This window comes from Elephas maximus, chromosome 25 (genome assembly GCF_024166365.1).
Source record: "Elephas maximus indicus isolate mEleMax1 chromosome 25, mEleMax1 primary haplotype, whole genome shotgun sequence".
NCBI classification, from domain to species: Eukaryota; Metazoa; Chordata; class Mammalia; order Proboscidea; family Elephantidae; genus Elephas; species Elephas maximus.
Genome location: NC_064843.1, coordinates 53,187,743 through 53,200,031, shown reverse-complemented (window position 1 = coordinate 53,200,031; position 12,289 = coordinate 53,187,743). Strand labels below are relative to the sequence as shown.

The following is a 12,289-nucleotide window of genomic DNA, read 5'->3' as shown; positions in this document are numbered from 1 at the left end:
TGCTCTCCTGCTCCCTCAGGGGTTCTCTGCTGTGCTCCCTGTCAGGGCAGTCATCGGTTGTAGCCGGGCACCAACTAGTTCTTCTGGTCTCAGGATGATGTAGGTCTCTGGTTCATGTGGCCCTTTCTGTCTCTTGGGCTCATAATTACCTTGTGACCTTGGTGTTCTTCATTCTCCTTTGATCCAGGTGGGTTGAGACCAATTGATGCATCTCAGATGGCCGCTTGTTAGCGTTTAAGACCCCAGGCGCCATACTTCAAAGTGGGATGCAGAATGTTTTCTTAATAGAACTTATTTTGCCAGTTGACTTAGATGTCCCCTGAAGCCATAGTCCCCAAGCCCCTGCCCGTGTTCCGCTGACCTTGGAAGCATTCATTTTATTCAAGAAACTTCTTTGCTTTTGGCCCAGTCCAGTTGTGCTGACCTCCCCTGTATTGCGTGTTGTCCTTCCCTTCACCTGAAGTACTTCTTACCTACTATCTAATCAGTAAATAACCGCTTCCCACCCTCCCTCCCCCCTCCTTGTAACCACAAATGAATGTGTTCTTCTCAGTCTAAACTATTTCTCAAGATCTTAGAATAGTGGTCTTACACAATATTTGTCCTTTTGCATCTGACTAATTTCACTCAGCATGCCTTCCAGCTTCCTCCATGTTATGAAATGTTTCACGGATTCATCATTGTTCTTTATCGATGTGTAGTATTCCATTATGTGAATATACCATAGTTTATCCATTCATCCATTGATGGACACCTTGGTTGCTTCCATCTTTTTCGTATTGTAAACAGAGCTTCAATAAATATGGGTGTGCATGTATCTGTTCGTGTAAAGGCTCTTATTTCTCTAGGATATATTCCAGGAGTGGGATTTCTGGATCATAAAAAAAAAATATGGTAGTTCTATTTCTAGCTTTTTAAGGAAACACCAGATTGATTTCCAAAGTGGTTGTACCATTCTACATTCCCACCAGCAGTGTAGAAGTGTTCCAATCTCTCCACAGTCTCTGCAACATTTATTATTTTGTGTTTTTTGGATTAATGACAGCTTTGTTGGAGTGAGATGGAATCTCATCATAGTTTTAATTCACATTTCTCTAATGGCTAATGATCAAGAGCATTTCCTCATGTATCTGTTAGCTGCCTGAATATCTTCTTTAGTGAAGTGCGTGTTCATATCCTTTGTTTTAATTGGGTTGTTTGTCTTTTTGTGGTTGAGTTTTAACAGAATCATATAGATTTTAGAGATCAGGCGCTGGTCGGAGATGTCATAGCTGAAATTTTTTTCCCAGTCTGTAGGTGGTCTTTTTACTCCTTTGGTGAAGTCTTTAGATGAGCATAGGTGTTTGATTTTTAGGAGCTCCCAGCTACCTGGTTTCTCTTCGTCGTTTTTAGTAATGTTTTGTATTCTGTTTATGCCTTGTATTAGGGCTCCTAACGTTGTCCCTATTTTTTCTTCCATGATCTTTATCGTTTTAGCCTTTATGTTTAGGTCTTTGATCCATTTGGAGTTAGTTTTTGTGCGTGGTGTGAGGTATGGGTCCTGTTTCATTTTTTTGCAGATGGATATCCAGTTATGCCAACACCATTTGTTAAAAAGACTATCTTTCCCCCAGTTATTTGACACTGGGCCTTTGTCAAATATCAGCTGCTCATATGTGGGTGAATTTATATCTGGGTTCTCAATTCTGTTCCATTGGTCTGTGTGCCTATTGTTGTACCAGTACCAGGCTGTTTTGACTACTGTGGCTGTATAATATGTGCTAAAATCAGGTAGAGTGAGGCCTCCCACTTTGCTCTTCTTTTTCAGTAATGCTTTACTTATCCGGGGCTTCTTTCCCTTCCATGTGAAGTTGGTGATTTGTTTCTCCATCACGTTAAAAAATGTCGTTGGATTTTGGATTGGAAGTGCATTGTATATATAGATGGCTTTTGGCAGAATAGACATTTTTACTATGTTAAGTCTTCCTATCCATGAGCAAGGTATGTTTTTCCAGTTACGTAGATCTGTTTCAGTTTCTTGCAGTAGTACTTTGTAATTTTCTTTGTATAGGTCTTTTACATCTTTGGTAAGATTTGTTCCTAAGTATTTTATCTTTTTGGGGGCTACTGTGAACGGTATTGATTTGGTGATTTCCTCTTCGATGTTGTTTTTGGTGATATAGAGGAATCCAAGTAATTTTGGTATGTTTATCTTGTAACCTGAAACTCTGCCAAACTCTTATATTAGTTTCAGTAGTTTTCTTGAGGATTCCTTAGGGTTTTCTGTGTATAAGATCATGTCATCTGCAAATAGAGATAATTTTACTTCTTCCTTGCCAATCCGGATAACCTTTATTTCTTTGTCTAGCCTAATTGCTCTGGCTAGGACCTCCAGCACAATGTTGAATAAGAGTGGTGTTAAAGGGCATCCTTGTCTGGTTCCCGTTCTCAAGGGAAATGCTTTCAGGCTCTCTCCATTTAGGATGATGTTGGCTATTGGCTTTGTATAAATGCCCTTTATTATGTTGAAGATCAACTCTAATTTTAAAAAGTCCTTTGTATCACCCAAATAAATAACTTCAAAAATAAGTTTTTTGGAAATTATTTCTGCATGAATTTTTATAAGTAATGTGTGTCTTGGTGGAAAGAGATGCATACCATTTTTGTTGGTTTTCCTCTAGGGTAATTCTTCTTCTGAAATTACTTTTGGATGGAAGTATGCTCTTTCCCCATTAGAAGATGGTAACCTTGGAGAATGACCATGGAGAAGGGGATGAGTTCAGGGGAAGGGATGCCTTCCAGATCATCTCAGGTTTCGGCTGTTAAAGTAACAGCCAAAGAGTTGGAAACAAAGCAGTCCCATAAAGAGAAACGAGGGGGCTTTGTGCTGGTGCATGCAGGTAAGCCCTAGGTGGGTGAGTGGGAAGATGAAAATAATGTTGATTTCTTTTTTTGGTCTTGATGTATACTGAGAATTGATTTTCACATCTAGAGATGCAAACTGTCAAAGCAGAGTTGGAACCAAAGAGATTGGTGAGATCCTCTTCCTGGTGCCCAGCTGGAAGATCTTATAATGGCCACTCTTCCTGTGTCTTCTTCATTTTCCTCATCCATTATTTGCTTTTACCCCTATAAAAAAATAGACATATTTAGTTTGTGTTAAAACCTGACAAAGTAACATTTTAAAGTCTAGTTTATGTTTTTAAAAATAAAAATGGCCACAGAAGGGTATAATTACGTAATCTTAGAGCTGGTTAATCCTCTTAATATTATAAACAAGGACCTTAGGAGCAGAGAGATTAAGTGATTTTAACCACAGAGCTAGTTGGTGGTAGAGCCTCCAGACTGAGAAACCCAGGACCATGAGTTCCAGTCTAGTGCCCATCAGCCTGTCATCTCTCTACTTCAGAGGGCCACAGGACAGGGAGGTTCAACCCCTGTATTCCCCATCATTTGAGTGTTTTTGGATTTTAGAGCAGTGCAGTTCTGCTCAGGTCTCTACACACAAGGCTCTTTTGTTTGGCCATTTTTATTGCCTGGGTTCAGAGTCTGCAGTCCATTACTTCACTTCTGTGAAGGGAGAAGGAATGGCTGGGTCTCCTTTTAACTTTCTTCAGACTATTATACAGGATGGGAGCAGGATTAGTTTTGATATTTGGTGAGGATTAGAATTGTTCCTTTTTATAAAACTGATATCCTGCCTGGCCATTAACCTTTGGCTCTATCTAGACATGATGTCCTGGGAAGTCTCGTAGAATCTAATTTAGAAAGATCTAAAAAAAAAAAAAAAGGATTCAATTCTTTTTTCTTACAGGTGATTTTATAGAGAAGGAGGTAAATTTATGGAATAACCCATTTAGAAGTAGATTTAGGACTAGAACTCCCGCCTTCACACTCCTAGTCCAGAGTTCTTTCTGCTACACCATGTTGTTGGTGCATCTCCCATAGTACCTAGTGAGTTATCTTATGCAAGTGACCATTTGGAAAATGCACAAAAAATGTCTGCAATTTGTAATAAGCAACAACATAGAGGTTTTAGTTTGTTGGAAAACATTGCTTTCTATGACTACCATGGTGGTACACGACTCTATCCCTCCTCTCTCGGAAACATACTAAAAAACCAAACCTGTTGCCGTTGAGTCAATTCTGACTTGTAGCCACCCTACAGGACAGAGTAGGACTGCCCCATAGGGTTTCCAGGGAATAGCTGGTGGACTTGAACTGCCGACCTTTTGGATAGCCGCTGAGCTGTTAAACGAATGGCTCTCAGGTAAAGTTGCTGCTGGGTGCCATCAGTAGTAGGAAAAGATCTGGGTTATGGTAGTAGAATGTGTAGATTAAAGGTTGACCCCCTCCTAAGTTAGTAGAGGTTCAGATAGAGTGGTTGATTATGTAGAAATATGTATCATGGCATGTTTAAGGGAATGAATTCATTCCTCATCCAACATATGGATTTTAAACCTGTCTTGTTAGCACTAGGATGGACTTGCCCAAACGTCAGTCATTTGAGTTATAGATGCTTGATTTTTCCCTAATCTGTATACTACTTGTGCTGTTTACTTAATATTAAAACAAACAAAAAAACTAAGCATTTTTTTAACTTAAAGATTTAAAGGTGCAATTTGTCACTCAAATGGAATATCAGTATCATTTGCCATAAAAAGAGTAAGCATATTCAAAGAAAACAGTGTAATTAAATTTGAATTAGATCCTTCTGCTTGTCCACCTGCCTTTCCTTTGTTAAATAGGGAAGTTAGCAAGTGTTAAGCAGATACTCAAGATATACTGGAGCCAAACAGACTTTTTCCATATTCTAATCAGAGAGATTATATGTTAATGCTATTTAATACTTTCCTCCATATGCTAAGGAGCCCCTGGGTGGTGCAAACTGTTAATATCTTGGCTGCTAACCAAAACGTTGGAGGTTTGAGTCCACCTAGAGGTACCTTGGAAGAAAGGCCTGGCAACCTATTTCTTGAAAAATCAGCCATTGAAAACTGACGCACATGGGATTGTCATGAGCTGGCATTGATGGTCCATGACAGCTTTTTGATTTTTTTTTTTTTCTATACAATAAAGTCATCTTTTTGGCAATAGTGTCCTATGCTTTGGGAAACAGTTGTTGAAAAATTGGGGCCTCTGAAATATAAGACTGACCTGGGATCACCTGTTTCTAGGGAGCCATGAAGAGAGGCCGGTTGAATATTGGCTCAGGCTCTGTGAAGGTTCAGCATTCTCTTGAGAAACAGGATTAGCATTTGGCTGTATTATGGGCTCTAGTTGTTGATGTATCTCTTCCGTTATTTTGGCTCCCTGAACCATGGGCCATTCTTCCTCTGCCTCGAGAAAAGGTGGGTTAGGCTAATGTTAGAGAGTCTGCAGACTCACAAGAGGAGTCCAGAGACCTCAAGAAGTAGTTCTTAACCTTCCTTAGGGGCTGTAGGGGAATGGGGGAAGACTTAGTGCGCTGTAAAGAGCATTAACTAGAGGACTTGATCATCAAGAGTGTTTAAAGGCTCGTCTTTCTTTCTTGTTTGGACCGTACTCAGATCTTTAACCAAGCAAGTATTAATCCCCTTAGGGAAACAAATCTACTCAGAGTCATTCTTTTGTCAAAGTTTCTGTGGTTAAGAGGCAGGAAAAAACCAAAAACGCATTCTGACTCATAGCAACCCTGTAGGACAGAGTAGAACTGCCCCATAGGGTTTCCAAAGCTGTAAATCTTTACTGGAACCGCCAACCTTTTGGTTAGAAGCCTAGTGCTTAACCAGTGCATCACTAGGGCTTCTTGACAAGAGGCAGGAACCACCGGAATTTCTAATAGGCAGTCATGAATATGATATCACTGAGGTTTCAGAGACATCCTAAGGTACTTTGGTGGTCAAGAGGATTTGAAGCATTTAGGTGGGAGGATGGTAGCTGTAGCAGTGGTGGGATGTAAGTAGCACCCCTTAACTTCAAATATTGCTCTGAAGTTACATAGTTTCCCGAAGTTACCGTTAAGAATTCTGGATTCCAAACAGTAATTTCCCAAACGCAGGACTTTCTACAGGTCAACGGCGGGGAAACTTGAAGGGACCTTATTCCTGACACCTAGTAAGAACTCCTGACTTTGGAGAGGGGTTCTCAGAAGGAGGATAGGGGCTGATCTTGGTGAAGTCTCCTTGGTAACATGAGTTATTTATAGGGCCTCTAGCAGGAACATTGGAAACCCTGGTGGTATAGTGGTTAAGAGTTTGGCTGCTAACCAAAAGGTCGGCAGTTCGAATCCACCAGGTGCTCCTTGGAAACCCTATGGGGCAGTTCTACTCTACCCTGTAGGGTCGAATTGGAACTTACTCAACGACAAGGAGTTTGGTTCGGTTTGGTTTAGCAGGAACATAATTCTTGACAAAGGAGATAAGAAATGATATTAAAAAGACTTATGGTTGGAGAAAGATGCAATTAGATTTTTAAAATTCCACACAACTAGAGCAATGGTTTTTTTGTTTTAGGACAGAACCAGTTTATATGGACTATTCAGATACTATAATCACAGTCTGATTTTTTTTCTCTAAATTTTATTTATTTTGTTGTTGTTGAGAATATACATAGGAAAACACACCAATTCAATGGTTTCTACATGTACAGTTGAATGGCATTGATTACATTCTTCTAGTTGTGCAACCATTCTCACCCCTTTTCTGAGTTGTTCCTCCCTCATTAACATAAACTCACTGCCCCCTAAGGTTCCTATCTAATCTTTCAAGTTGCTGTTGTCACTTTGATCCCATATAGATAGTTCTTAAAAGAGCATAATGTTCAAGACAGAGCAAGGTCTGATAATTTTAATGATAACTAAAAATTGGATGATTCTTCTACAGGTGCAGGTTATCATTCTGAATCCAAAGCCAAGGAATATAAACATGTATGCAAAAGAGCTTGTCAAAAGGTATGGACAAAATGTATAATCTAAACCTTTCAGTTTGTCAGAAGGTATGAACAAAATGTATGCTCTAAACATTTTAGTTTTTGAGCATAAAGCAACTTTACCTAGAAATGAAAAATTTTAATATTTCGTTTAGAAGAAAATCTTTGGTTTGGATCACGAAATTATGTTGCTCATATTTGAGGGGTCTTTTTTGGGTTTGTTTTGCATTTTTCATTCTCCAAATCATGCTTAGATCTCTCCCCTCCTTCTACAGATTAAAGTCTGTATTTTTGGGATTGTGGGCACATAATCCTATTTCTTTTAAAAATCTTTGCCAAGGCATTGCCTTCATAGAAGGGGTAGAGAAAACAGCTCAAAGGCAGTCAACGTATCTTTCCATGAAGAGGAGAAAAAATAATGAAAAATTAAAATAGGTACTTTTCTTAGATTATCCTGTACTTTTTCCTTCTGTTTTTCATCACGTGGTTTATATCATAGCAGATTCATCATCATTCCTGGGTTTAGCTTTGCCCTTGTTCTCAGTTGTGCTTTTTTCCCCTTTGGTTTTTGAGGTTTTACAAAATCGTTGGATATTAATGTGGGGCAGGAAGGGAATTAGAAGAAATATTGTTGTGTTTATTTTGGTCCTGGCTATGTATTCTTGTAGGCAAACTTTCCATTACTTTTTATGCAAATAGAATGTTAATTCAATATTGTAAATCAGGTAAATATAGCTTTCTCTCTGCTCTTTTTGTTTATCTTTACGTACCATTTAAAAGAAAGATTATGCTTTGAGAGCCAAGCTCTTTCTTATGAATGAAATCCCATAAATATATATATATATAAAATACTTTAGGAATTTATATACATTTTTTATTAAAAATAATAAAGCTAAATGTGAGATGTTCACTAAACTATTTTATAATTTTTACATTTTTTTTTTAAAATTGTGCTTTAGATGAAAGTTTACAGCTCAAGTGAGTTTCTCATACAGAAATTTATACTCACATTGTTATGTGACCCTAATTGCTATCCCTACAATGTGGCAGCACACTCCTTCTTGCCACCTTCTATTTCCTGTGTCCATTCAACCAGCTCCTGTCCCCCTCTGCCCTCCTCTGCCTTCTCACCTCACCTCCAGACAGGAGCTGCCCACATAGCCTCTTGTGTCTACTCGAGCTCAGAAGCATGCTGCTCACCAGTATCATTTTCTGTCTTATAGTCCAGTCTAACCTTTGTCTGAAGAGTTGGCTTTGAGAATGCTTTTAGTTCTGGGTTAACAGAGAGTCTGGGAGCCGTGTCTTCTGGGGCTACTCCAGTCTCAGACTATTAAGGCTGGTCTTCTTATGTGAATTTGAGTTCTGCACCCTGCTTTTCTCCTGCTCCGTCAGGAACTGTCTGTTGTGTTCCCTGTCAGGGCAGTCATTGATGGTAGCCAGGCACCATCTAGTTCTTGCTGGTCTCAGGCTGATGGAGTCTCTGGCTTATGTGGCCTTGTCTGTCACTTGGGCTCATATTTTCGTTGTGTCTTTGGTGTTCTTCATTTTCTTTTGCTCCAAGTGGGTTGGGACCAATTGAGGTGTCTTAGATGGCCGCTTGCTAGCTTTTAAAACCCCAGCCACGACTTCCGAAAGTGGGTTGCAGAACATTTTCTTAATAAACTTTGTTATGTCATTTGACCTAGATGACCCCTGAAACCATGGTCCCCAGACCACTGCCCCTGCTATTGTGTCCCTCAAAGTGTTCGGTTGTGTTTAGAAAAGTTCTTAGCTTTTAGTTTAGTCCAGTTGTATGACTTCCTCTGTATTGTGTGTCTTCCTTCCCTTCACCTAGGATAATTCTCGTGTACTATCTAGTTAGTGAATTCTCTCTCTTCCTCCCCACCTTGTAACCATCAAAGAATGTTTTCTTCTGTGTTTAAACCTTTTCTTGAGTTCTTATAATAGTGGTTTCATACAATATTTGTCCTTCTGTGACTGACTAATTTTACTCAGCATAATGCCTTCCAGATTGATTCATGTTAAGAGATATTTCATGGATTCATCATTGTTCTTTATTGTTGTGTAGTACTCCATTGTGTGAATATACCATAATTTGTTTACCTGTTCATCCGTTGATGGGCAGCTAGGTTGTTTCCATCTTTTTGCTATTGTGAACAGTGTTACAGTGAATGTGGGTGTGCATATATCTATTCTTGTGACAGCTCTTATTTCTCTAGGATATATTCCAGGGAGTGGGATTGCTGGATCCTATGGTGCTTCTATTTCTATCTTTTTAAGGAAGCACCAAATCGATTTCCAGAGTGGTTGTACCATTTTACATTCCCACCAGCAGTGTATAAGTGTTCAGTCTCTCCGCAACTTCTCCAACATTTGTTATTTTGTGTTTTTTTGGATTAATGCCAGCCTTGTTGGAGTGAGATGGTGTCTCATTGTAGTTTTGATTTACATTTACCCTAGTGGTGTAGTGGTTAAGAGCTGCAGCTGCTAACCAAAAGGCCGGCAGCTTGAATCTACCAGGCGCTCCTCGGAAACCCTACTCTGTTCTATACGGTTGCCTTGTGTTGGAATTGACTCCATGGCAACAGGTTTGGTTTTCTGTTTTTTTTTTTAAATGGATAATAATTATGATTATTTCCTCATGTATCTGTTAGCTGCCTGAATATCTTCTTCAGTGAAGTGCCTGTTCATATCCTTTTCCCGTTTTTTAATTGGGTTATTTATCTTTATGTTGTTGAGGTGTTGCTGTATCTTATAGATTTTAGAGATTAGACCCTGATTGGATATGTCATAGCCCAGAATTTTTTCCCATGTCTTTTTACATGTTTGGTGAAGTCTTCTGATGAGCATAAGTGTCAGATTCTCAAGAGCTCCCAGTTATGTAGTTTCTTTTCTGGTGTTTGTGCATTGTTAGTTATGTTTTATATTCTGTTTATGCTATTTATGTATTAGGGGTCCTAGTGTTGTCCCTATTTTATCTTCCTTGATCTTTATCGTTTTAAATTTTATATTTAGGTTTTTGATTCACTTTGAGTTACTTTTTGTGCATGGTGTGAGGTATGGGTCTTGTTTCATTTTTTTGCACATGGATATCCAGTTATGCCAGCACCATTTGTTAAGGAGACTGTCTTTTCCCCATTTAAAGGACTTTGGGCCTTTGTTGAACATCAGCTGCTCGTAGGTGGATGAATTTACGTCTGGATTCTCAATTCTGTTCCTTTGGCCTATCTATCTGTTTTGATCTTGGCCCCTTCTTCTTTTTGGATGTGTACATTTATTGCTATAAGTTGACCTCTGAGCACTGCTTTTGCTGTGTCACAAAGGCTCTGCTAGGATGTGTTTTCATTCTTATTTGATTCTGTGAATTTATTTGTTCTGTCCTTAATTTCTTCTGTATCTCAGTAGCTTTTGAGCAAGGTGTTGTTCAGTTTTCACATCCTTGATTTTTTTCCCTTGCTTTTTCTGCTGCTGATTCCTACTTTTATGGCTCTATGGTCAGAAAAGATGCTTTGTAATACTTCGATGTTTTGGATTCTGTTAAGATTTTCTTTGTGGTCTGATAAGTGGTCTATTCTGGAGAATGGTCCATGTCCATTGGAAAAGAATGTGTACTTGGCTGCTGTTGGGTGGAGTGTTCTGTATATGAGATCAAGGTGGTTGATTGTGCCATTCAGATCTTCCATCTTTATTGAGCTTCTTTCTGAATGTTCCGTCCTTCACCGAAACTGGTGTATTGAAGTCTCCTCTTATTATTGTGGAGGTGTCTATGTCTCTGTTCATTGTGTTAGAGTTTGTTTTATGTATTTTGAAGCCCTGTCATTGGGTGTGTAAATATTTATCATGGATATGTCCTCCTGGTGTATTGACCCTTTAATCATTATATAGTGTTCTTCCTTATTCTTTGAGGTAGATTTTGTTTTAAAGTCTATGTCGTCAGCAATTAGTATTGCCACTCCTGCTCTTTTTTGATTGTTGTTTGCTTGGTATATTTTTTTTCCATCCTTTGAGTTTTAATTTGTTTGTGTCTTTAAATCTAAGGTATATCTCTTGTAGGCAGTATATAGACGGATTGCGTTTTTTTATCCATTCTGCCACGCTTTTTGTATGGGTGCATTTAGTCCATTTATATTCAGCGTAATTATTGATAGGTGTGAGTTTAGTGGTGTCATTTTGATGTCCTTTTTTTTGTGTGTCGTTGACAGTTTCTTTGTTCTACTTAATTTTCTGTGCTGAGTCGTTTTTATGTATTTTTCTTTTTCATTGTTGTTGAGTGTGTATTTGCTGAGTCTGTGTTTTTCTTGTTTTTTATTTTGATGTGTAGGATTGTTAGTTTTCTTTGCGGTTACCTTAATATTTACCCCTATTTTTCTAAGTTTAAACCAGTCTTCGTTTCTTTATATTGCCTTGATTTCCTCTCCATATGAAAGATCTGTGACTGCATTATTTAGTCCATTTTTTGTTTTGTCTGATGCTACTGATTTTCTAACTGGAGGGCTCCCTTTAGTATTTCTTGTAATTATGGTTTGGTTTTTACGAATTCCCCAAATGTCTGTTTATCTGGAAATGCCCTAATTTTGCCATCATATTTGAGAGACAGTTTTGCTGGATATGTAATTCTTGGCTGGCAGTTGTTTTTCCTTCAAGGCTTTATATATGTCATCCGAATGCCTTCTTGCCTGCACGGTTTCTGCTGAGTAGTCAGAGCTTAGTCTTACTGACTGTCCTTTGTAGATGGCTTTTCGTTTATCCCTAGCCCCTCTTAAAATTCTCTATCTTTGGTTTTGGCAAGTTCAATTATATTATGTCTTGGTGCCTTTCTTTTGGGATCTATCTTACGTGGGGTTCAGTGAGCTTCTTGGCTAGATATCGTCACATCTTTCACGATATGAGGGAAGTTTTCTGCCAACAAATCTTCAACAATTCTGTCTGTGTTTTCTGTTATCCCCTCCTGTTCTGGTACTCCAATCCCTTGTAGGTTATTTCTCTTGATAGAGCCCCATGTAATTCTTAGGGTTTATTAATTTTTTAAAATTTTTTATCTGATTTTTTCTCAAATAAGTTGGCATCAAGTGCTTTATCTTCAGTCTCACTAATTCAGACTTCCATTGCCTCAGTTCTGCTCCTTTGACTTTCTATTGGGTTATCTAATTCTGAAATTTTATTGTTAATCTTCTGAATATCTGTTTGCTGTCTCTCTGTGGATTCTTGCAGTCTGGTAAATTTGTCTTTATGCTCTTGTATAACTTTCTTATGTTCCTCTGTTGCTTTGTCTGTGTGTTCCTTGGCTTGTTCTGCGTTTTGCCCAATCTCCTTCTGGATCTCTTGAAGAGCTCTGTGTATTAATCTTTTCAGTTCTATCACTGGTAACTCCAAGAAGTTATCTTCCTTCAGAAGGTTTCTT

General features: G+C 38.6%; 1 protein-coding gene across 14 annotated transcripts in view; it reads left to right on the top strand.

Moving 5' to 3' along the window:
• TASP1 (taspase 1) overlaps positions 1 to 12,289 on the top strand; it is a 353,923-nt gene that overhangs the window by 20,781 nt on the left and 320,853 nt on the right. For 9 of the 14 annotated variants that reach the window (XR_007515372.1, XR_007515370.1, XR_007515371.1 and 6 more), the window contains 2 exons: positions 2,661 to 2,879; positions 6,843 to 6,910. The exons of 4 other annotated variants lie outside the window; for them this stretch is intronic. Coding sequence is in view for 6 of the 10 variants with exons in the window: in XM_049868965.1 (XP_049724922.1) it covers positions 2,735 to 2,879; positions 6,843 to 6,910 (213 nt within the window). In the remaining 4 variants the exon portion in view is untranslated. Of the gene's footprint in view, positions 1 to 2,660; positions 2,880 to 6,842; positions 6,911 to 12,289 lie in introns of those variants that run through there. One more of the 14 variants, XM_049868968.1, reaches the window with a different exon arrangement.